At 44.0% G+C, this 26,213-nt stretch overlaps 2 protein-coding genes across 2 annotated transcripts in view; one reads left to right on the top strand and one right to left on the bottom strand.

Moving 5' to 3' along the window:
• Nucleotides 1-26,213, top strand: part of Vps16B (Vacuolar protein sorting 16B) — a 512,904-nt gene that overhangs the window by 3,669 nt on the left and 483,022 nt on the right. The window lies entirely within an intron of this gene.
• Nucleotides 1-26,213, bottom strand: part of LOC139755931 (carbonic anhydrase-related protein 10-like) — a 341,538-nt gene that overhangs the window by 98,853 nt on the left and 216,472 nt on the right. The window contains exon 4 of the mRNA XM_071674704.1: nt 1,631-1,767. Within this exon, the coding sequence (XP_071530805.1) occupies nt 1,631-1,767 (137 nt within the window). The remainder of the gene's footprint in view (nt 1-1,630; nt 1,768-26,213) is intronic.

The raw sequence follows: 26,213 nt of genomic DNA, 5'->3' as shown, positions 1-26,213 counted from the left end.
CACGAGCGGACCTGAGCTGTGTTATTGGGTCATAGGTCAAGGATGGTCACTCTCGGCGTTCCTAGACGTGGTGGTACATTTATGAGGTAAAGATCAGGACTTGCGAGGCATTTTTGTTTTCTCTGGGGGTTGGTTCACAAGACATGTTTATAACTCGTGCATTATGTGTGAGTTTATATGTATATCAACTGACTGTTATATTTCTCTCTTGCGTCTCCCCTGATGATGTGATTATTACACGAAAGTGCACTTGGGAACTTATCGTGTTTCATTTTCCCCGTGGACTCATAGGAATATATATATATATATATATATATATATATATATATATATATATATATATATATATATATATATATATATATGAATAACCTTAGAATAAAGCGTGCAGGTCAAAAAATTGAGAAAACCCATGAAATATTTATGGTTATGATTTAGGATTAAATATCTATTGAATGGTAAGTTGTCAGTTGTCCACCGTCAGCACCATGACACGTCAGAGGTGTCATCAGCAGGCCCAGCGTCAGCACCATGACACGTCAGAGGTGTCAGCAGGCCCCCCAGCGTCAGCAGCACCACACGTCAGAGGTGTCAGCGGTCCAGCGTCAGTACCATCACACGTCAGAGGTGTCAGCAGGCACTCCCCCCAGCGTCAGCACCACCACACGTCAGAGGTGTCACAGCAGCCCCCCCCCCCCAGCGTCAGCACCATCACACGTCAGAGGTGTCAGCAGCAGGCCCCCCAGCGTCAGCACCATCACTAGTCAGAGGTGCCAGTGGCCCATCGTCAGCACCACCACACGTCAGAGGTGTCAGCAGGCCCCCCAGCGTCAGCACCACCACACATCAGAGGTGTCAGCAGCAGGCCCCCCCATCGTCAGCACCACCACACGTCAGAGGTATCAGCAGCAGCCCCCTCCCGCCCCCTCAGCGTCAGCACCAGCACCACACACGTCAGGAGGAGACAACAATGTGAGGAACGTACCTGGGTCTTGTCCAATGTTATGGGTGTGAGGTTAGGGTCATGCAGGGATGTCAGTGGCCCATCGTCAGCACCACCACACATCAGAAGTGTCAGCAGCAGCCCCCCCGCCCCTAGCACCAGACACGTCAGGAGGAGACAACAATGTGAGGAACGTACCTGGGTCTTGTCCAATGTTATGGGTGTGAGGTTAGGGTCATGCAGGGATGTCAGTGGCCCATCGTCAGCATCACCACACATCAGAAGTGTCAGCAGCAGCCCCCCCGCCCCTCCCCACCAGCACCCCACACGTCAGGAGGAGACAACAATGTGAGGAACGTACCTGGGTCTTGTCCAATGTTATGGGTGTGAGGTTAGGGTCATGCAGGGATGTCAGTGGCCCATCGTCAGCATCACCACACATCAGAAGTGTCAGCAGCAGCCCCCCCGCCCCTCCCCACCAGCACCCCACACGTCAGGAGGAGACAACAATGTGAGGAACGTACCTGGGTCTTGTCCAATGTTATGGGTGTGAGGTTAGGGTCATGCAGGGATGTCAGTGGCCCATCGTCAGCACCACCACACATCAGACGTGTCAGCAGCAGGCCCCCCCAGCGTCAGCACCAGCACCCCACACGTCAGGAGGAGACAACAATGTGAGGAACGTACCTGGGTCTTGTCCAATGTTATGGGTGTGAGGTTAGGGTCATGCAGAAGCGTCCTGGGGTCCAGGTTGATGGGCGACTGTCGCCTGCCCTCGGAACACATAGCCCAGGCTGGGTTGATCACCCCCCAGAACTCGGGTCCTGCCCAGCACAGACACAACACACTTAGTCATCACAGCTTCTACCTCTTCAAAATGGACTCTCATATGAGTCAAATGTCTTAACATTGTAACTACTTTACGTAGGCAAGTGAAGGTACAATAATCTAATCTTAGTTGTGGGGCAAATTCTATATGCAGGTAAAGCTAAATTATCTTGGTAAATCTAAATTATCTTGGTAAATCTAAATTATCTTGGTAAATCTAAATTATCTTGGTAAAGCCAAATTATAATGGTAAAGCCAAATTATCTTGGTAAATCTAAATTATCTTGGTAAAGCTAAATTATCTTGGTAAAGCCAAATTATCTTGGTAAAGCTAAATTATCTTGGTAAAGCTAGATTATCTTGGTAAAGCCAAATTATCTTGGTAAAGCCAGATTGTGTTGGTAAAGCCATATTATCTTGGTAAAGCTAAGTTATCTTGGTAAAGCTAAGTTATCTTGGTAAAGCCAAATTATCTTGGTAAAGCCAAATTATCTTGGTAAAGCCAGATTGTTTTGGTAAAGCCAAATTATCTTGGTAAAGCCAAATTATCTTGGTAAAGCCAAATTATCTTGGTAAAGCCAAATTGTCTTGGTAAAGCCAAATTGTCTTGGTAAAGCCAAATTGTCTTGGTAAAGCCAAATTGTCTTGGTAAAGCCAAATTATCTTGATAAAGCCAAATTATCTTAAACCCAAATTATCTTGGTAAAGCCAAATTATCTTGGTAAAGCCAAATTATCTTAAACCCAAATTATCTTGGTAAAGCCAAATTATCTTGGTAAAGCCAAATTATAATGGTAAAGCCAAATTTAATAAGAGTCAGATTTCCTAAGATAACTACTTTATGTCGGTAAATGAATAGTTGTGTTAGCATAATTACATTTAGCTTGGGGGGGGGGGGGCGGAATCTGCTTCAGGTGAGTTAATAGAATTCATCTTTTGTGTCATTTATTGATTTAGTGTATCTTTACGTAGGTAAACGAGATGTTGCGTTCGTCAAATTAGTTTAGGGTTAGTGATGATACAGTTATGCATATGGGAATTGCGTATTCAAATCTAGTTGGCTATTACTAAAAAAAAGATAAACCTATCATTAATTAAAGGAAATATCAAACCTAATTAGCTGGATATTAGTGATATGTAGATATTAGTTAGTAGGCATAGTGTGTGTGTGGGGGTTCTGTACACCTGGGAGAGTAAAGTTGATTACATTAATTTGATTAATATTAACTATGATAAATCATTTGACTTATACTAATAGCTGTTTTTTTTTTATTAACATTTGAAATGACTGAATATAGAACATGATACACAAGAACAGTTATATACATGGCGCTTTCCCATGAGTCTGTTGCTTAATAGGATAGGAAACGATAAGGTTTGTGCCGCCTGGAACTTTAGAAATAGGAAAAAAGAAGAGACTATAGACAGCGAGACATGCCAGCCACGACGGGGCGTCAAAGCAGGAGAGAGAGAGAGAGAGAGAGAGAGAGAGAGAGAGAGAGAGAGAGAGAGAGAGAGAGAAACACATTTGAGCCACAGAAGTGTTGCGACATCAGCAAACAAGAATTGTCGAGAATTGATGACCTTAGATTTCTTTCTTATAATGACTACACTACCGATCGACATTCAACACACACACACACACACACACACACACACACACACACACACACACACTATATACATCTCTCCTCCTTCGTTGTTATCGTGTTTTGTCTTCATCATCACTATCTTCTCAACCTCCGTTTTCCTTCGTTCATTGTCTGGGTAATTTCGACTGGAGACTTCTGTCAAGGGACTGAGGACTGTTGTCGTACAGAAGAAAAAAAATGAAAGTTTCAGCCAACGTGCCATTAACCCACACACACACACACACACACACACACACACACACACACACACACACACACACACACACACACAACTATCCCGTACCACCACAATAAAACCCCCACCGGTAATACACCACCACATGACCATCCGGCCGCGCGCACACACACACACACACACACACACACACACACACACACACACACACACACACACCACTGTCACCACAGCACCACCGCTACACTATCACCATCACATAACCCACCCCTCACTATCCCCAGATGATCTGAGGTGGAAGAAAGAAGACATTAGAGCAATGGGATAAGTATCGGCTTTTTCGTAAGGGAGATGGAATATTGATTTTGAATCATTATGGCTTACAGTGGATCACGATGTGGTAAATATATATATCTCCCAGGGTATGTGATTATGAGTGTGTCGTCTGGTCAAGGCTCAGTCTTGAAGAAAAATGGTTTTACTTGGCTTTGGGAAAACAACAGATTTCTTCTGCAGTTTTGAGCATGATTGGAACAGTGCGGGAATAAGGTGTTTGTATGTTGATGGGATATGCATTTGCGTGCCAACGAAAAAAATTGGACCTATGTATGTACCCATCTATCTGCACGAAAGTGCACTTGGGAACTTATCTTGTTTCATTATCCTCGTGGTGATATATTTTGGTCTTTTCCTACCGCTCCCTCGCACGCGCGCGGGGGGAAGGTGGGGAGCCATTTCATGTGTGGCGGGGTGGCGACAGGAATGGATGAAGGCAGCAACTATGAATATGTACATGTGTATATATGTATATGTCTGTGTATGTATATGTATGTATACGTTGAAATCTATAGGTAGGTATATGTACGTGTGTGGGCGTTTATGTATATACATGTGTATGTGGGTGGGTTGGGCCGTTCTTTCGTCTGTTTCCTTACGCTCCCTCGCTAACGCAGGAGACAGCGACTAAGTATCAGTAAGATATATATATATATATATATATATATATATATATATATATATATATATATATATTTAGATAGATTTTTCGACTATGGAATAGTAAGCGTCTTTCGCCACCTTGACTGGTATTCCCAGGAGGTTCTGGACGTGTGTGTAGAGCGTTATATTCTTCTCCCAGGACGTCGTGACCAGGTTTATGCCCTTTTCATGCGGTCGTTGTATTATACAGCCTACTCCTGGGTCTTCATGTAGCGCCTTCTGACTCCCCTTGGCTCGCTTTCGGAGGCAGGAGAGGGTTGGTCTTCATGAAACTTTGCATTTTCTTTACTTATGTGTATGTGTGTGTGTATGTTTGTTTGTGTGTGTGTGTGTGTGTGTGTGTGTGTGTGTGTGTGTGTGTGTGTGTGTAAAATGCAAAGTACACTGTACCGTTGTAGGTTAAAGAAAAAGAAGGAAAGTGAAATGGAGAGAGAAATGATTTGGTCCGATCGCTTAGTGTGGTTGGTGGTGTTGGCGATGCCGTGGTGGTGATGGTGATGGTGGTGGTAGTATTGTTGGTGATGATCATCACCAACAGAGGCCAGGGGCAGCGTCGAGGGAGAGGGACAAGAGGTGGGAAGTAGAGAAAGACAGGTCAGGGGGGGGATATGGAATGGGTCGATTTAGAACAAGTAGAACAGATGTTAAGGGCTGGGTGGGTGGATTTGGGGATTTCCTCCCTTGAATCGCGGGAGGGGACTCCTCTTAGATCGGAAAAAAAGGGAGAAGGGGAGGTGGTTTCCCTTATCCCTGGGAGTGTCTGGGGTGTTACTCGTGCGCTGGGGGGGAGGTTGGGAGGCCCTTGGGAGTCTAACCAGGGAGGGTTTTAAGGGGTGGGTGAGGCTAGGCTGGGAAGGGTCTGGGGTGTTAATCTTGCGGTGGGGGAAAGAGGAGGAGGAGGAGGAGGGATTGAAGCACCCCTGGGGAGGTTAGAACAGGTAGAGTGTTTGGGGGTGAGAAAAGTAGAGTTAAGTGGAGGGAGAGGTAAGGGAGCCCTGGTGTGTTTGCTCTCTCCCTCTCCCTTTTCAGGTCGAGAGCTTCCTGACGCTCCCTTCATTTAAATAATCTCATTTACTTCTTTCCCCCCCTCTAAAAAGAAAGAAAAAAAAGAAGAAAAAGATGCATTTACTTTTCGAAAGTATTATTTTTTTCCCCACGATCTGTCTTGTTTCTCAAGGCAAAGTGTCCATATAGTATCTGGAAATAATTTATTTTCAAGACTTTCTGTTATCTAAGAAAAATATTTGCCATATGTCGTATTTTCTTGTATCAGTTACCTTTCTTTTCCTTTTATTTCTTAATAGTCATTTGTGTAACGAAGTTACACATTTGAATCGTCGAGTCGAGAGCACAGTGTAGATGGCGCTTGGGAACACCAGAAATGGGGTATATGATGATATCGACACGAGGAAGAAGAGGAAGAGGAGGAAGAGGAAGAGGAGGAGGGGGAGGAGGAGGAGGGTGCTGAAGAGGAGGAGGAGGAGGGTGCTGAAGAAGAGGAGGAGAAGGGTGCTGAAGAGGAGGAGGAGGAGGGTGCTGAAGAAGAGGAGGAGGAGGGTGCTGAAGAAGAGGAGGAGGGTGCTGAAGAGGAGGAGGAGGAGGGTGGTGGTGCTGCTATCGTAGTGGCCAATGACTGATATCATAGGAAAGAAGATACCACTCAACCTTGCGTGCCTCGACGAAGACGATACCCGGTATTGGACGCGGCACACGGCGACAATGGCCAACTTGGTGGTACTCGATTCTCTTGATTCGGTGGACCGACGAAGGAACGGCACGCACGAGAGAGAGAGAGAGAGAGAGAGAGAGAGAGAGAGAGAGAGAGAGAGAGAGAGAGAGAGAGAGAGAGAGAGGTTGGACGAAGGACTGCGACCTGTGTAATTGTGATGGCCACATGGTGCTTGTAGCCTCCTTCCAAACTCATGTCTCATCTGAATTGTTTGACTCGTCATCGACCTAATCCAGTGGTTCGTAGGTTGTGGGCTGACTGGTTGATTGGTAGCCTGGCTTTCTCTTCTTGGCTGTGAGCTGTTTGGTCGAGGGGTAAGCTGGATGTCTGTTCTTGGATGTTGGTTGTCTGGTTGACGAGGGGGAAGGCTGGCTGTGTGGAAGATGACGCTCTCACTATCCGTACAACGGGTGCTGGGTTATGTGTTTATTTATGATACTTGGTTGCTGTTTCCCGCGTCAGCGAGGTAGCGCCTGGAAACACACACACACACACACACACACACACACACACACACATATACACACACATTCATTTATTTATTCAAATATATATATATATATATATATATATATATATATATATATATATATATATATATATATAAACATATATATATATATATGTATAAATATATATAGATTTTTATTTCATTTTATTCTATTTTATTGTACTTTGTCGCTGTCTCCCGCGTTAGCGCGGTGGCGCAAGGAAACAGACGAAAGAATGGCCCAACCCACCCACATACACATGTATATACATACACGCCCACACACGCACATATACATACCTATGCATTTCAAATGTATACATACATATACATACACAGACAAATACATATATACACCTGTATATATTCATACTTGCTGCCCTCAGCCATTCCCATCGCCACCCGCCACACATGAAATGGCACGCCCCCTCTCCCCGCACGCGCGCGAGGTAGCACTAGGAAAAAGGCAACAAAGGCCACATTCGTTCACACTCAGTCTCTAGCTGTCATGTGTAATGCACCGAAACCACAGCTCCCTTTCCACATCCAGGCCCCCACAGAACTTTCCATGGTTTACCCCAGACGTTTCACATGCCCTGGTTCAATCTATTGCCAGCACGTCGACCCCGGTATATATATATATATATATATATATATATATATATATATATATATATATATATATATATATATATATCTTTTCTTTCATACTATTCGCCATTTCCCGCGTTAGCGAGGTAGCGTTAAGAACAGAGGACTTTGCCTTTGAGGAAATATCCTCATCTGGCCCCCTTCTGTTTTTTTTGTTTCCAAAGAATATATATATATATATATATATATATATATATATATATATATATATATATATATATATTCCAGCTCTCATTCCAACAGTTACTGAACAGAAAGTCGAGTCAGATGCAAATGAGAAGCAGGAAAGCTGGGTCATATTAGATTTTGCAGTGGATGAAGTAAATTGTAAGTCAGTGTAAATATAGAAGTAAATTGTAAGTCAGTGTAAATATAGAAGTAAATTGTAAGTCAGTGTAAATATAGTTTGTCTTGAGTCCAAGGTCGACGTCCTTTCATGTCGTTTCTTCTCCTTTACTCACAGCTTCTCTCACTGGCGTTTGGGGGCAAATATTCTTCTTGTGACCAGAGACGCTTTTCAGGAGTGTGTGTGTGTGTGTGTGTGTGTGCGCTCGCGCGCGTGTGTATATGTGTATGTGTGTGTTTGTGTGCGTGTGTGCGCGCGCGCGTGTATATATGTGTGTGTGTGTGTGTGTGTTTGTATATGTGTATGTGTGTGTGTGTGTGTGTTTTGGGTACGTAAGAGTTACATATTAGTCATTAAATATGAAGTGACTCTTCGTGTCCTATGTAAATACCTTACGAATTTACCAGAAATCCACGTAAGTTATTTACAGAAGACTTTACACATGACCACCTTCTAATATAATGTTCCAGTAATCTTCACTCTCGAATCTTCGTTTTCATTGATTAGTCCTCTCTTCAACCGTAGATAGAGGAAAATATAATTTCAATAGCAAAGATAATTATCTTTGCTGTTATAATTATATTTTCCTCAAGTATTGAAGTTGAAAGATCCTCGTTTTCTGTTAATCCACCTCCACCCTGTAACGTCATGGGGGTAACTAAATTAACCGGATCCCATTCCTTTACCACACCTGTATCTGACCTGACCGTGTCTGTCATCGGATTGGAGTGTGATGATTGATACTGCTGTTTAATAACAGAATAATTAGGCTTTAATTATAACGAACTGGCAAAATAGGACATTGTTTACTCCAGGGGGGCCCCTGTGGGAGCTGTTTATGGTATGTGGGTTTTAAAAAGTTTTAGCGTTGTGGGTTGGCTCAACACCAGTGTGTGTGTGTGTGTGTGTGTGTGTGTGTGTGTGTGTGTTTTGTTATCGAATTACGACTGAAATTACGACCGAGTTTGAGCGGCTTGTCTATTGTGGGTGGCTGCTATTGTGGGCGTAGAAGTTACTTTCAGGCGTAAGCGTTGTGTGATGTGTCTGTGGTCGTGTTTGCCTGTTGTGCCCCGACAACAGTCTCTCTCTCTCTCTCTCTCTCTCTCTCTCTCTCTCTCTCTCTCTCTCTGTCTCTCTCTCTCTCTCCACGGGGAAAATGAAACACGAAAAGTTCCCAAGTGCACTTTCGTGTAATAATCACATCATCAGGGGAGACACAAGAGTGATCCTTTCCAATATATATATATATATATATATATATATATATATATATATATATATATATATATATATATATATATATACTCGGCTAGCACAGCCTTGTGTGTGTATGGGACGTGTGGCTGTGCTGCTCTGGCCGATGAACTGCAGATAATAAAGCACATGATCTCCCCTTTCCCCTCCCTTCCCCTCTTCCCTCCCCTCTTCCCTCCCCTCTTCCCTCTCCCTCCCCTCTTCCCTCTCCTCTCCCCCCCCTTGTTATTGTGCAATTTGCATCCTAATTGTCTATTACGGGTAACTTATAGCGCGGGGTTAGAAAATGCTACGTGTGTGTGTGTGGGTGTGTTTGGCACCGAGAATAAACATTGATGTATATATAAATTTTGTCTCCCTTCATTTCCGCCTCCAACCAACCACCTCCCTCCTCCCCTCATCAATTATGCCCAACTGCGTGATTCATGTCTCATTCCTGAGTAGAATTAGGAGGAAAATTGGGTCGTGTTCTGTGTGTGTGTGTGTGTGTGTGTGTGTGTGTGTGGTGTCACCTCGCTGGGGTTGAATGAATAGTGTGAGGTCGCTTCCTTTGTCTGCTTTTCTTTCCTTTGGCAGTTCAGTCGCTCATTGATATATATATATATATATATATATATATATATATATATATATATATATATATATATATATATATATATATATATATGTATACATATATATGAAGACACTAAGAGGGGCGGAGGCGAGGGGCTGGAAATCTTCCCCTCATGTATCATTTTGCAATAGAAGAAATCATCTTTCCTTGACGCTACCTCGCTCGCACGGGAAATGGCGAGCATGTATGAAAGAATATATATATATATATATATATATATATATATATATATATATATATATATATATATATATATATGCCTGTGGAAGCAGATGTGTATATGGAGTATGAATTGTCCAATAGTAGTCTGCTATACTAACATTATGTTTCTTCAGTCCTTCAGTTCTGCAAGCATTCTTCTCATCTCAGAATGGTGGGTTATTATCGCGAACATTTGAATGACTAATCTGTGTAAATGTCACTCTGTTTTCCTATTCAGTTAGCTTCTGACTTACACACACACACACACACACAGACACACACACACACACACACGCAGGCAGGCAGGCAAACTGGCCAACCCTGGCATCACAACACATAATAACATTACCCAGGTCACGCGATGACCCCACAATTGTGATTCCCTGGAAACTTGGTGGAATAATTGTTGTGATCTATAATTGGCCAATTGCTGCCCAGATGACATTTCCTTCCAAAGGAACAGTCGTAGAAATTAGGCTCATTACGAGCGTGTTTATGGTGTTGTTTAATGCCACTAATGGTCGCGAATTATGGGGATAGGGCAGGGTTGTAGATACCAGGCTGATACAACGTATTCGTTGTGGTTTATTTACTTCGTTGTACTAGGCCAACACAGTGTATTCGTTGTGGTTCATTTCCTTCGTTGTACTAGGCCATCACAGTGTATTCGTTGTGATTCATTTACTTCGTTGTACTGGGCCATCACAGTGTGTTCGTTGTGTTCATTCAACTTCGTTGTACTGGGCTGATAAGTGTATTCGTTGTGATTCATTTACTTCGTTGTGGTTTATTCACTTGATGAAGATGTAAGATAATACGAACGAGACAGAGAAAAGAAAAAAGATTGAAGCAGGAAAAAAAAGGAAAATGGAAAAACATCAGAGAGAAAACTCTTTTTATACCATCGGTTTTTTTCCCCCCTCACTCACGTAAATTGTATTAATGATGAGAATGGTAAAAATTTCGATTCTCATCTAAGAGACAAAAATGTCATGATCGTGTATGTAAGTTACGAGTTTATTCTGTATTCGTTTAGTGTTATGCGAGGGAGGGAGTTCTACTCTCTTGGGACAGCCATATCTTTAACTTTCGCGCAGGATTTTGAACTCCCGTACGCTCTCCACGTTCTCAAGTCTCATATTTCAGTTTACTTCATTCAGCCACTACGTTTATGGTATGCATGAACTTCCCTTGCATAATCTGAAGCTGTGTCCTCTGGTTGTTCTAACTTTGCATCTTTCGGAGACCTGTCATCATGGCTCGTTTCAACATTATAAGGTTGTGTGTGTGTTCAGGTCACCTCTCACTCTTCTCTCTTCCACGACTGGCAAAATTTAAGACCTCTAGCCTTTCCATGTAAAGCGATTCTCTTGATTCCGGCTCTATTTTTTTTTTCTTACCCTCCTCTGGACCTTCTCTATTATTTCTTTGTGCTTTTTTGACCCGTCGTGGTAGAATATTCTAATTTTGCCCTCGTGCCTTCGGGGAATAGGTTTCTGAATATCATCTTATCCGTGTATTCGAATGCTGTTGTAATATTTACTCGCATCTGCTGGCACACCGTTTGTCTAATGTGACATTCTTATGTGACGCTCTGGCGACAAGGTAAGGACGATCTTAACTCACACATAGTCACTCACACACACACACACACACACACACACACACACACACACACACACACATTCCTGCAGCTTATTTCCAGCTAGATAATGTTCATATCTATTTCCTTGGTTAACTGTGTACTATCCTCCTTTCTTTACATTTATTTGGTGTGAATTCTATTTGCAAAGTATGAGGGCAAATGTGGAGTTTGTCTTGGTCCCCTTGTAAGTTGCTGCAGTTCTCCTCGAGTTTTACTTCCCTCGCGACTTGAGCATCATCAGCAAACATGGTCAGGTAGGAGTCCAGTCCTTCAGGTGTGTGTGTGTGTGTGTGTGTGTGTGTGTGTGTGTGTGTGTGTGTGTGTGACAAACCAACTCTATTCATATACGTTTATTGCATTGTATTTACCGTGTAGAGGATGATACAATAATACCCCCCAATCATACTCCACGAGACCCAAGCAAACCTTCATTAGGTGACACTAAATCCCAGTAAAAGTCTTGCCTGGCAAAAAATATGGCCAACTTTTCGTAAGAATTACCTGGTCCAGGATGATACAGTGTATACGTTAAAGAAAGAAAACGAGATCAAAAGCCAGAGTTGTTCAGAACTTGTATGAAAAAAAAAGAGTATGATAATAATACCACAATTTACAATCAAAAAGCAGAAAATAAGAGACGTAAATAATGTAAACAGGGAGACAAGGAAGGATTTATTTACACTGCAGGATGGACGTAGAGGATAATGATGATGTGTGCCTGACCTGGTAACACTGGGTGTAACACAGCTGGAGGAGTATTGACCTGGTAGTGTTGCTGGCTGTGTTACGTCTATACCTCCACTATCATGGTCCATGTGTTGCTTATGACACCACCAGACTGAACTGTTGGTTGACCACATCAAGATTATGGTACCTACCATCCCAGTACGAGCGTTCATATTGGTGGACACTTGTACTGAAGTAATTGGTGGGACTGATACTACATGTTACTACTACTACTACTACTACTACAGCTGTTACTACTACTACCACTACCGTTACTACTACTACGACTACCGTTACTACTACTACTACTACCGTTACTACTACTACGACTACCGTTACTACTACTACTACTACTACTGTTACTACTACTACTACTATGACTACTGTTACTACTACTACTACTGTTACTACTACTACCACTACGACTACTGTTACTACTACTACGACTACCGTTACTACTACTACTACTACTACTGTTACTACTACTACTACTATGACTACTGTTACTACTACTACTACTGTTACTACAACTGCTACTACTGTTACTACTACTACTACTACTACTGTTACTACTACTACTACTATGACTACTGTTACTACTACTACTACTGTTACTGCAACTGCTACTACTGTTACTGCTACTACTACTACTACCACTACCACTACTACTACGACTACTGTTACTACTATTACGACTACCGTTACTACTACTACGACTACTGTTACTACTATTACTACTACTACTACTACTACTACTATTTCTTCAGCACACGCCAGAACTCGCACCTCACCTACCACTGATATCTTGTCTGGTAGAAACATTAATCTACCACTATTATCCCCTCAGCACTACCACAACCAGTACCACTGTCGCTACCACCTACCACACTCTCAGACAACCCAGGTCGGGGCTCTACCACAACTAGTAATACTCGTATGTTTTTTCCACTACCATAATTCAGTCAATAGAGACTACAGTCCACTGTATGTTTTCACGAGGGAATCCTGCCTCATCAGGTGTAATCAATTCACGAAAGTTTCATCACCCAACCCAGGCGCACAGAACCGTACACACTCGTACCCTCTTCCTGATGTGACATTGGGGGGTTAAGGGGAGTGGGACCAATCTCTCTGCATATGTGTGAGGAAGTGAAACTCAGTCAGTTGTTTACACCTGACGAAGGGGATCTCCTCCGTGGAACATGTCGTGTATTGGGGAGGTTCAGTAGACCAAATTATCCGAACTTCTACTGAAGTGCGGTTAACCCTTCATGAAGTTATCGTGGACTTGTATAATCGTCATATTGTAATTGTATATATATATATATATATATATATATATATATATATATATATATATATAGGTATATATCGATTTTCATATCTTGAAGCGTGATAGAGTGGTATATTATCTTTGAGCTGGTTTCTTGTGTGTATATATATATATATATATATATATATATATATATATATATATATATATATATATATATATATATATATATTATTCAACACTCACTGAGACAGACGTAAGCCTGGAAAGCCTTAATCATCAAGACTTATCCAAGTTTACATCGTAGAAGGGTAAGCAATATTTCCCAGTATCCTGCTGGACCCACACAATTACCCAAGCCATAATTTCCCTCCAGTTACTCAGCTTCCGCTCACAAGTGGAGGAAAAACACCAGAGAGACTGTTTACGTAAATTAGAATCTCCCTCCCTCTTGCCCTCCTTCCCTCCCTGCATCCCTCCCTCCCTCCCTGCATCCCTCCCTCACTCCCTGCATCCCTCCATGCATCTCTCCCTCCCTCACTCCCTGGCAGCATTATGTGAACACGCGTGAGTTTGACGTCTCTGTTCTTCTCCCTCCCTCCCTCCTTGATGGAATAATTGTGGTTCAGTATTCAATCCTGGTGAGAGAGAGAGAGAGAGAGAGAGAGAGAGAGAGAGAGAGAGAGAGAGAGAGAGAGAGAGAGAGAGAGAGGTGAACAGACGCAGTTGAAGAGAATGATTTTTATAAACGCTGTTCTGAAGATGGCGAATTTTGACATTCATGCTTTTATATGCGTATATCGACAATATTATATATATATATATATATATATATATATATATATATATATATATATATATATATATATATATATATATTTTTTTTTTTTTTTTTTTTATACTTTGTCGCTGTCTCCCGCGTTTGCGAGGTAGCGCAAGGAAACAGACGAAAGAAATGGCCCAACCCCCCCCCCCCATACACATGTATATACATACGTCCACACACGCAAATATACATACTTACACAGCTTTCCATGGTTTACCCCAGACGCTTCACATGCCTTGATTCAATCCACTGACAGCACGTCAACCCCGGTATACCACATCGCTCCAATTCACTCTATTCCTTGCCCTCCTTTCACCCTCCTGCATGTTCAGGCCCCGATCACACAAAATCTTTTTCACTCCATCTTTCCACCTCCAATTTGGTCTCCCTCTTCTCCTCGTTCCCTCCACCTCCGACACATATATCCTCTTGGTCAATCTTTCCTCACTCATCCTCTCCATGTGCCCAAACCACTTTAAAACACCCTCTTCTGCTCTCTCAACCACGCTCTTTTTATTTCCACACATCTCTCTTACCCTTACGTTACTCACTCGATCAAACCACCTCACACCACACATTGTCCTCAAACATCTCATTTCCAGCACATCCATCCTCCTGCGCACAACTCTATCCATAGCCCACGCCTCGCAACCATACAACATTGTTGGCACCACTATTCCTTCAAACATACCCATTTTTGCTTTCCGAGATAATGTTCTCGACTTCCACACATTCTTCAAGGCCCCCAGAATTTTCGCCCCCTCCCCCACCCTATGATCCGCTTCCGCTTCCGCTTCCATGGTTCCATCCGCTGCCAGATCCACTCCCAGATATCTAAAACACTTCACTTCCTCCAGTTTTTCTCCATTCAAACTCACCTCCCAGTTACTTGACCCTCAACCCTACTGTACCTAATAACCTTGCTCTTATTCACATTTACTCTTAACTTTCTTCTTCCACACACTTTACCAAACTCAGTCACCAGCTTCTGCAGTTTCTCACATGAATCAGCCACCAGCGCTGTATCATCAGCGAACAACAACTGACTCACTTCCCAAGCTCTCTCATCCCCAACAGACTTCATACTTGCCCCTCTTTCCAAAACTCTTGCATTTACCTCCCTAACAACCCCATCCATAAACAAATTAAACAACCATGGAGACATCACGCACCCCTGCCGCAAACCTACATTCACTGTATACTTGTAATTTATATAAGTAGAGGGTTACTTATGATTTATATAAGTGGAAGGATACTTATAATTTATATAAGTGGAAGGATACTTATAATTTATATAAGTGGAAGGATACTTATAATTCATATAAGTAGAGGGATACTTATAATTCATATAAGTAGAGGGATACTTATAATTCATATAAGTAGAGGGATACTTATAATTCATATAAGTAGAGGGATACTTATAATTCATATAAGTAGAGGGATACTTATAATTCATATAAGTAGACCGAAGGGGATGCCTCACTTTGCCACATAACTGTGTGTACGAACTTCCCGTCCAGAGGGCGAGGACGTGAGCCTCTGTAACACAATGGTATAATTAACTATAGTTTTGTGAGGACTTCCCTCCTCCTCCTCCTCCTCCATCCCTCCTTCCCTCCCTTCCTCCTCCTCCTCCATCCTTCCCTCCTCCTCCTCCTCCTCCCCCCTCCCTCCCTCCCTCCCTCCCTCCCTTCCTCCTCCTCCTCCTCCTTCTCCCCCCTCCCTCCCTCCCTCCCTCCCTCCCTTCCTCCTCCTCCTCCTTCTCCCCCCCCCTCCCTCCCTCCCTCCCTCCCTCCTCCCTCCCTCCCTCCCTCCCTCCCTCCCTCCTCCCTCCCTTCCTCCTCCTCCTCCTCTCCCTCCCTCCGTCCCACAGGAGCGACCTCCGGCCGTGTCATAATCCACTAAGTATGATGATTATTATAGCACTCATTTGGGGTAATTACATTACCGACTGCTGGGCCAAGCTTAGCCAGCGTAGTTAAGGGGCATAGGATGCGAGGGAAGATATTCATATGCAAAGTTTTCTAAAAAAAGGAAAAAAAGAAGAGTGAAAGGACCGTGTTATGGGATGGTCGTAATAGATTAAGACGAAGTTAATCGCAAAATAATGGAATTATTTAGAAGTGATGTTAAGAAACGCGGGAGCGACTGTGATGTGGTGATGGGTAATATGGTAGGGAATAAAGTTTTGACGAGTATGGTGAGCACAGTAAACTGTATGAACGGAGGGAAGGATTTGAAACATCTTTATTGTCCATTAGTTGATGTGACTCAGCTTAGACTGTGTGTGTGTGTGTGTGTGTGTGTGTGTGTGTGTGTGTGGTTACTGTTTTTGTTTTACGGAGAGAGTTTTACACTCGTGTTGTCCCGTCTCTTAACCTTGTGTATGTATGTACCATGTCTTTACTCCTATGTACGTATTCACACACACACACACACACACACACACACACACACACACACACACACACACACACACACACACACACACACACACCCTATCCTATGCCCTTTGTGTGTGTTTATATATATATATATATATATATATATATATATATATATATATATATATATATATATATATATATATATATATATGGAGAGAGAGAGAGAGAGAGAGAGAGAGAGAGAGAGAGAGAGAGAGAGAGAGAGAGAGAGAGAGAGTTGATAGATGGATGGATGGCTAGATAGATAGATGTGGTTGTATTGGTGATGATGATCACATAGCCTTAGGGAGATGATGACTGAGGTTCGCCCTAAGCTCATTAAACTGATCGACCGAGACTTGAGGCTTACGCCTGCCTTCAACTTGGCGGCGATGGTAATAGCCAAGTCTTGTTAAGGGTTAAGTTGGGGCCGCTGTCAGGGCGAGTGCCATCGCCTGGCCAGGGATCCCTTAAAATCCCACAGTAATGGTGGGAGGAGGTGATAACTACCTGGTGGGAGGGAGGGATTACGCCCTCGAGCGAAGGTCCTGCTCGAGTATACGAAGGAGGTAATACTCCACCAGACCCGTGTATAGTGTTGTGAGGTAACGCATGTGGTATGATGATGATGGCTGGGTTAAGTTTTCTGTAGTTTGAGGTGGGTGAAGGTGCCACAGACAAGGATTTGATATAGCAAAGTAGGCGCAAGTATGTCTAACGTTTGACACATTTAGCAATGTCATTTAATTCAATAAGGTATTCGGCGTTATTTTTTTTTTTTAGATCCATTTAAGAAAAAAACGCCGAAATCCTATTTTTGAAATGACTAGCATTGCTCATATTTGCAGAATGTTGGACATACCAGCGTCTCGAAAACACACGGGGAAAGGAACATATAAACAAAATCTTTGAATAAATTACACAACTTAGCTTAGAACATAATGATATCCTGCTACAGGACTTCGTATGGTTTAATTTGCTATATACGTTTCCATATACTGCGGGGATGGGGGTATGTCTGGGGGTGGGGGGGTATATTGTGTGGGGGGAGATATGTCTGGGGTGTGGGGTATATTGTGTGGGGGGATATGTCTGGGGGTGGGGGGGTATATTGTGTGGGGGGATATGTCTGGGGGTGGGGGTATATTGTCTGGGGGGGATATGTCTGGGGGTGGGGGGGTATATTGTCAGGGGGGATATGTCTGGGGGTGGGGGGGTATATTGTCTGGGGGGGAATTAGTGACCGGGGAAAGTATTGGAGGGGTGGGATATATCCGGGGGTGGAGTTGTCCAGGAGGGAAAATTGTCTTAGAAGCGTATAGTTAGCTTTATATTCATTGAAAAGGATCACAGTTTTGCGCGTGATCAAGTATATTCTTATGAGTCCACGGGGGGGAAAATGAAACACGATAAGTTCCCAAGTGCACTTTTGTGTAATAATCACATCATCAGAGGAGAGATATATAGAAAGATATATATACAAGAAAGATATATAGCTTAGACGGCATTGGCAGCTGCGTGTCCTCATCAAGGCACTCTCATTAACGCCTTTATCGATCCACCCCATATGGGAGGATGAACAGCTGGGATGAATGTGGTCAGACTGCCGCAACTGGGATTCGAACCCAGGCCCTCGACCCCGGGCTGCCCCAGGAATGCATCACGGGCAGCAACAGTGTAAAGCGCTACACCGCGGTTGCTTATAGCGAGCTCAAAGATCTGCGCTGCCCGGCACAAGAAATAATGAAAGAAAAATTAAGAATTCTTTTTTAACATGCTGTGTGAAGTTCATGCCCTAAGACGGGTATGTCTAAGGTCCTTTTCCCATATGTTGTGAAATTAGATAGAGGTGATGGTATCTGCAATCCATGCCGTTGACCAAGCGTTATCATTATGGAAGAGAGAGAGAGAGAGAGAGAGAGAGAGAGAGAGAGAGAGAGAGAGAGAGAGAGAGAGAGAGAGAGAGTCAGTCAGTCACGAACACGCTCCATGGGATGTAACGTTTGGGGATACCAGATCCGTAAGAGCCATATTGTGGGTCACTTTGTTGCTCCGTCATTTAACTCGTCTCTGTTGAAATGAAGAGATTCGACGACTGAAGCATAGTCAGGGCCTTGTGCTGCTGAGCCCAGGTGACCGTAAGGCTAAGTTCCTATTCTAGTTCATACATCGTACGATACATATCAACATCCCAGTCAAAAACTTTGATCTAAATTCTTCGCTTGGGTTAAATTTGGTTCGTTTTAAGCTTGATTAAACTTTGAGTTACATTAAGCTTCATGTTGTACTCGTGCAAAATATAGTCTTGAGATTTGTAGTTTATTTTTGATTTATTTTGAATCCGAGCTTCGTCTAGAGTTAGCAAAAGGGGAGAAAAAATAGATGAGGAAAAATAATGTGTCCTTTTCGACAGCTGGTTACTTGTTTTGTAAGTTTTAAGTACGGCACTTGATAAATCTGTTGAAGATAAATGTGTTGAATTTTCTTTAATGTTCATCACTACAGAGACCACTTGGGCGACTTGTATGAATGAGTCTCCTGCTCAGTTCATGTGAAGCGTCTGGGGTAAACCATGGAAAGCTGTGTAGGTATGTATATTTGCGTGTGTGGACGTATGTATATACATGTGTATGGGGGTGGGTTGGGCCATTTCTTTCGTCTGTTTCCTTGCGCTACCTCGCAAACGCGGGAGACAGCGACAAAGTATAATAAAATAATATAGATATTATATATTTCGATGGGCGTAGCTGTACGTGTTAAGGTGTAGTGAGCCTTGTGAGAGAGCTTGACGTCGACTGCATCATGGGTAATGATTGGATCAAAAAGACTTTTTCTTTTTCTTTTTTTTTTTTTGAAAGAGAAATTTCAGTACTGCTGGAGGGAGGTGATGGGAAGAGAACATGTGCGTGCGGCGGTGGTGGTGGTGGTAGTGGTGGTGATGTAGCCTTCCTTCCGGTATGTCAGCTTCATATGTGCTTTCTCTCTCTCTCTCTCTCTCTCTCTCTCTCTCTCTCTCTCTCTCTCTCTCTCTCTCTCTCTCTCTCTCTCTGACTCCTCCAGGTGAAAGAGGTAAACTTGTTCCTGCTTGGTGGTTGGACGCCCCACACCCTCGTCATACTCATGTCTCTGTGTGGATGTGTTACTGCATCATCCACATCCTCCTCATCCTCCTCCTCCTCAGTGGATGGCATCCACCCGGGCCCTGCATCACATCCACACTCTGCTGAAGTCTCTTAGTGTCATTTCCTCCGCTACTTCGGTGAGAGCCAGGCCTCCTACTGGCTCCTGTGCCAACACTAAGGTTCAGGAGAGAGAGAGAGAGAGAGAGAGAGAGAGAGAGAGAGAGAGAGAGAGAGAGAGAGAGAGAGAGACTGTGGAGAGCATCATGAAGGAGGCTGAGTCAAGTTAGCCTACTACGTCTTCATCTTGACGATCTCGTGCCAGATAACAGAGGACCAGATGGATCACACAACTTTAGATGTATTCAACATTACTTTGAGCCACGAGTTTCCATCCGTTGTCAGAGGCGCCTCCGCCATCTGTCACCAGCGCAAGTCTTCCGGAGTCGACACCTTTGTCTGGCGTCCCGTGATGCGAGGGACAAGTAAAAGGCTGGACAGCACAGAGCTTGGCACACGGAGAAGAACTGAAGCTGCACATCAAACGGTGTCTCTCCCAGCCACTTATTGTGGGAATGTCGGAGTCCAGTCGGGAGCCAGCCAGCCAGAAAGCCAAAGACCCAACCAGCCAGCCAGAAAGCCAAAGACCCAACCAGCCAGCCAACTAGCCAGCCAACAAAGACGTCCAACCAGCCGACTAACCAACCATCCAGCCAGGTGGTTGGTTAGTCAACCGTTCGTTGCGTTGCGACAGTTGACAAGCTAACCCTGCTGCTAAAGACAAAAGCCCTCGTTGATGTATGCGACGCTGGTGATTGCGACACTGCTGTGAGCGACGCTGCTGTCTGCGACACTACTGCTGCTGCTGCTTCTGGCTACAACAGGAACATGCCAGCGACGAGGGTTGTACGTACACACAACTTCCTTGACGCCTCCTGAAGCAGTAGGTCAAGGGTGAGGATATCTTGAATTATTCACAGGACTCCCTGGTGACTGCCTCGGTGTGAGCACTGATGATGTTGTGGAAATGAATGACAAAATATTCAACAATGATTGGCACGTCATTTAGTTGGTAACTGAGTTTGGCAAAGTGTGTGAAAGAAGAAAGCTGAGAGTAAATGTGAATAAGAGCAAGGTTATTAGGGACAGTAGGGTTGAGGGACAAGTCAATTGGGAGGTAAGTTTGAAATGATAAAAACTAGAGAAAGTGAAGTGTTTTAGATGTCTGGGAGTGGATTTGGCACGGATGCAACATGGAAGCGGAAGTGAATCACAGGGTGGGGGAGGGAGCGAAGGTTCTAGAAGCGTTGAAGAATGTGTGGAAGGCGAGAACATTATCTCGGAATAGTGGCTCCAACAATGTTATATGGTTGTGAGGCATGGGCTGCAGATAGGATTGTGGGGAGGAGGGTGGATGTGTTGGAAATGAGATGTTTGAGGACAATATGTGGTGTGAGGTGGTTTGATCGAGTAAGTAATGAAAGGGTAAGAGAGATGTGGTATTGAAATGGTTTGGTCACATGAAGAGAATGAGTGAGGAACGATTGACGGAGAGGATACATGTGTCAGAGGTGGAGGGAACGAGGAGAAGTGGGAGACCAAATTGGAGGTGGAAGGATGGAGTGAAAAAGATTTTGAGCGATCGGGGCCTGAACGTGCAGGAGGGTGGAAGGCGTGCAAGGAATAGAGTGAATTGGAACGATGTGGTATACCGGGGTCGACGTGCTGTCAATGGATTGAACCAGGGCATGTAAAGCGCCTGGGGTAAACCGTGGAAAATTTTGTGGGGTCTGTATGTGGAAAGGGAGCTGTGGTTTCTGTGCATTTCACATGATGGCTAGAGACTGAGTGTGAACGTATGTGGCCTTTGTTTTCATTTCTTAGGGCTACCTCGCTCGCACGCGATGGGAGGGGGGTGCCATTTCATGTGTGGCGGGGTGGCGGTGGGAATGGATGAAGGCAGCATGTATGAATATGTACATGTGAATATATGCATATGTCTGTGTATGTATATGTATGTATATGTTGAAATGTATAGGTATGTATATGTGCGTGTGTGGGCGTTTATGTATATACATGTGTATGTGGATGGGATGGGCCATTCTTTCGTCTGTTTCCTTGCGCTACCTATATATATATATATATATATATATATATATATATATATATATATATATATATATATATATATATATAATCTTTTCATTTCCATCTACAGAAGTTCCCTTTTGACAATGTACTACCACCCTAAGAACAAGCCCCTCATTGAGAATTCATTCCCCTTCGCTTTTGGCCAATTACTGCCAACTTGTCTATGCTAATGGAGGCGCCGTGTGACCAGACGAAAAACTCAGGAACTGGCCTTTACAGTGTTCGTTCATCCTCACTCGTGGATTTAGCGTGGCGTACGGGCTAAGAGGAAAGTGATTTTTTTTTCTCCTGTTATACATTAGTGGCTTTTTATACCCTTCCTTTCGGAGCATGGGAAGTATAAGCGGATGGAAAGACACACACACACACACACACACACACACACACACACACACACACACACACACACACACACACCAGGATCAAACAAATGGGATCAGTTATACAGCAAAGAGTAAAAAAGGGATGAGGAGGACAGAGAATAGAAAGAACATCGATGGGAAAACTGATAATGGACGAGTCGTCTTAAAAAGAGCCATTTTCTAGAATGCAGGAACCATGGATTACGACGAACACAACACTGGCTCAAGGACTCGGTGGGCGACATGGAGACTAGGGAAGGATAGGTGAAGCAGGAAGTCGATGAAAGGAGGGCTGATGAATTCATCCCTGTGATTCTGTGGCTGGAATAGAACCATGTACATTCCAGACAAAGGAGAGAGAGAGAGAGAGAGAGAGAGAGAGAGAGAGAGAGAGAGAGAGAGAGAGAGTGGAGAGAGAGAGGTAAGGACTGCTCATGAAGAAACTGCTGGAGGCTGTAGGGATGCCCAAAAACGCAGCATCAGCAGCAGCAGCAGCAGCCATCGTCTGTGATGGGTGGGAGGTAGTGCCAAGGTGGTGTTGGTGGACAAGTGATCAAGACGCCAGGGGGAACTGAAGCATCCATAATACGTTGTGTTGGGAGCCACATACCCAGATGGTTAGGTTAAACTGACCTGTACACGACTTTAGATGTACGGTTTAGTATCTCGCCGGGTCTTCGTCGTAGGTGGTAAAGGAGGAGGGAGTGACTGACGGGTTCTGATGACGAGGTGGTTTTTTTTTTTTGGTCATATGGCATGGCTGGAGCGTAGCGCTCACCGTATCCTAGCAGAGCGAAGTCTTGGGTAAGAACGAGGCGTGTGAGTTATGTGTGAGCCATTGTTATAAAGCATAGAGGTATGAAACATAGTGGTGTAAACTATATTGGTATAAAACATAGTAGTATGAACCATAGTGTTATAACCATAGTGGTATAAACCACAGTGGTATGAAACATAGTGGTATAAACCATAATGGCATACACCATAGTACTATAAACCATAGTGGTATAAATTGTAGTGGTATGAGCAATATTGATATACACCATAATGGTATACACCTTAGTGGTATAAACCATAGTGGTATACACTATAGTGGTATAAACCATAATGGTATACACCATAGTGGTATAAACCATAATGGTATATACCATAGTGGTATAAACCATAGTGGTGTACACCATAGTGGTATAATCCATAGTGTTATAAACCAATATTATAAACCATAGCGGTATGAGCCATAGTGGTACAATATGAAGCACATCTCGAAGACATGCAGACTCTGCCACATCCACTTGTTGCTCCTTCTGCTATAAACATGTCTTAGAAATAATGGAGAGCAACTCCATATGTGAAGAGCATACATACGTATGTAAGTATACATACACCTGTAGACGGCACCTCATACGATACACAGGGAGTAGTTACACCCAACGTACATACACTTAGCATACACATACACACCTCACACATAACTGGGAAACAGTCGTAAAGATTTTAATATTCCTCTTATTGTTGTCCCTCTACTGTTACTGGCCCGGCCTTTTGAAGACCAGCACGGGATCATATCCTCCCTCTCTCCTTACCTCCATCTGGCCATACCCACCTTAAGGCTCACAACACACTCTTACCTGGTATGTGTCTCCACCACATGAATGCCCTTCCAACCTCCACCAGAAAACACCAGGCCATCTTTCATCACTCACTCCTCTCCCACACCTGGGAACCTACCCATACCAACCTCCAACACTCCACCACAGACAAACACCAGGCCACCTGACCCCCACCAACCTCCAACACTCCACCACAGACAAACACCAGGCCACCTGACCCCCACCAACCTCCATCACTCCACCACAGACAAACACCAGGCCACCTGACCCCACTACCCTCCATCACTCCACCACAGACAAACGCCAGGCCACCTGACCCCACCACCCTCCATCACTCCACCACAGACAAACACCACACACCTCCAGCTGGGGCGATGAATGTTTGTGATGCGCTGGGAAAGAGTGGCCGGGATGAAATAGAAAATCATGACTCCAATAATTACGCTTGTTACCACAACTTAAAATGGGCGTGAGTTTTGCTGGGAGTGCCACTGATTCCGCTCCAGCGGTCCTGCCTTCGCTTCCCACACTGCATTAAAGTGGTTAGTGGCCGCTTTTATCTCTCTCTCTCTCTCTCTCTCTCTCTCTCTCTCTCTCTCTCTCTCTCTCTCTCTCTCTCTCTCTCTCTCTCAATATAAACAGCTAAAACACATGAACTCTTGGGATGGACTCCGACTGGCACTGGTCGTCTCCTCGTCTTTCGAACAGAGAGAAGAGAAGAAAAAAAAAAAAAAAACTCATTCTAGAGTTTTGGAAAAGGATGTCTTGAGTGATGGTTTGGGGATGGTGGTGGTGATGACTGGCAGCGACGGTAAAGGTGATGGTGATGGATGGTGAATGGGTGGACGTGGGGGTGCGTTTGGGACGACGCTGACAGTAGAGGTGATTGGAACTTGCGTTGACAGTAGCGGCGATTGAAACGATTTCGAAAGGCAGCGACGATTGGAATAGCGTTGACAGTCCCAGTGCTGTCACTGTACGATGATTGGATTAGTCACAATGTCTTCAACGTGATTAGACGGCAGCCGAAGACGTCCCTTGTCGCGGCCTATCGTAGATGACAGCATGGAACGTAATGGCGTTGGACGGAAGCGGGGATGGAAGATCTCGACGTGGACGGCAATGATGACGGTATGACAGGGAGAGAGACGTAAAGCGGTGCAACCTGGAGGGACGACAGAGACAGATGGGAGACAGGCGATGAGCCAAAGTGTCTTCATGTGTGAAGAATTAAGGACAGATTTTCAACGGCGTATTAGGTGGAGAATTGTTGACCTCACCTTCACCTGATTATAGCCGTTGATATTTCTTAGATGACTCCTCCATAGGAGGCGGAGGAGGAGGAGAAGGAGGTGCTATGCGGGAGGGACAGACCCCTGTGGCAGAAGGTGAGGAGAGAGAAAACAGTTGTGTAAACAATGCTTGGAGGAGGGACACTAGCCAGCTGTGGACTCATCAGAGGTATATACGTATACTGCAGCGGTAGTGGGGGAGTGCTGGTAGTACATCATTATTGAACTCCTCGCTTCGGACTCTGTCCTAGACCAAGGGGAAGATTGGATGAATTGTGTGAATCTGGAGTGCCAGAAAGCATTTGACACTGTGCCGGTATGAACCACAAGGTAGGAATAACGGGAAGGAACTTGATGGACAGAGGATGATTCAGTGGAAAGGAACGGAGTGTCATATGGTTTTGTTCTTGGACCATAATTCATGATCTGCGTCAATGTTTGCATGAGGGAATGGTCTCTTAACTGAATGTGTTTGCAGATGATGCAGAAGTCATGCGTGAAGTATAAAACGTGGTGGGTTGCATCACCTCTACGGGAACCTTGACAGACTCCAAAGGTGGTCTGATGCTATGGTTGATGAAGTTCAACCCGAGTAAATCAAAACAGTGAAGATGGCTTACGGTAAAAGAAGGCCTTGATATGATCGTCATTGAGCAGATAACAAGCTGCAAGAATCTCCGTGAGAAAGACTTGGAAGTCGGCATAGTCTCCAACCTGTGGTCATGTCCCACCAAAGACGAATAGTGAGGAAGGCCAAGTGTCTGCTGGGCAAAGATCAGAATGCATTCAGGCTCATGGATGAGGAATTGTTCAGCAATCAGTTCTCATCCTACATGGAGGTTAAATTGGAGAAATGTTTCTCAAGTCTGGTCATCACACCTTCAGAATCACAAAGAGCT

This window comes from Panulirus ornatus, chromosome 20, assembly GCF_036320965.1.
Source record: "Panulirus ornatus isolate Po-2019 chromosome 20, ASM3632096v1, whole genome shotgun sequence".
In the NCBI taxonomy this organism is placed as follows: Eukaryota; Metazoa; Arthropoda; class Malacostraca; order Decapoda; family Palinuridae; genus Panulirus; species Panulirus ornatus.
Note: the sequence above shows the minus strand (reverse complement) of the source record. Positions and strands in the feature narration are given on the sequence as shown.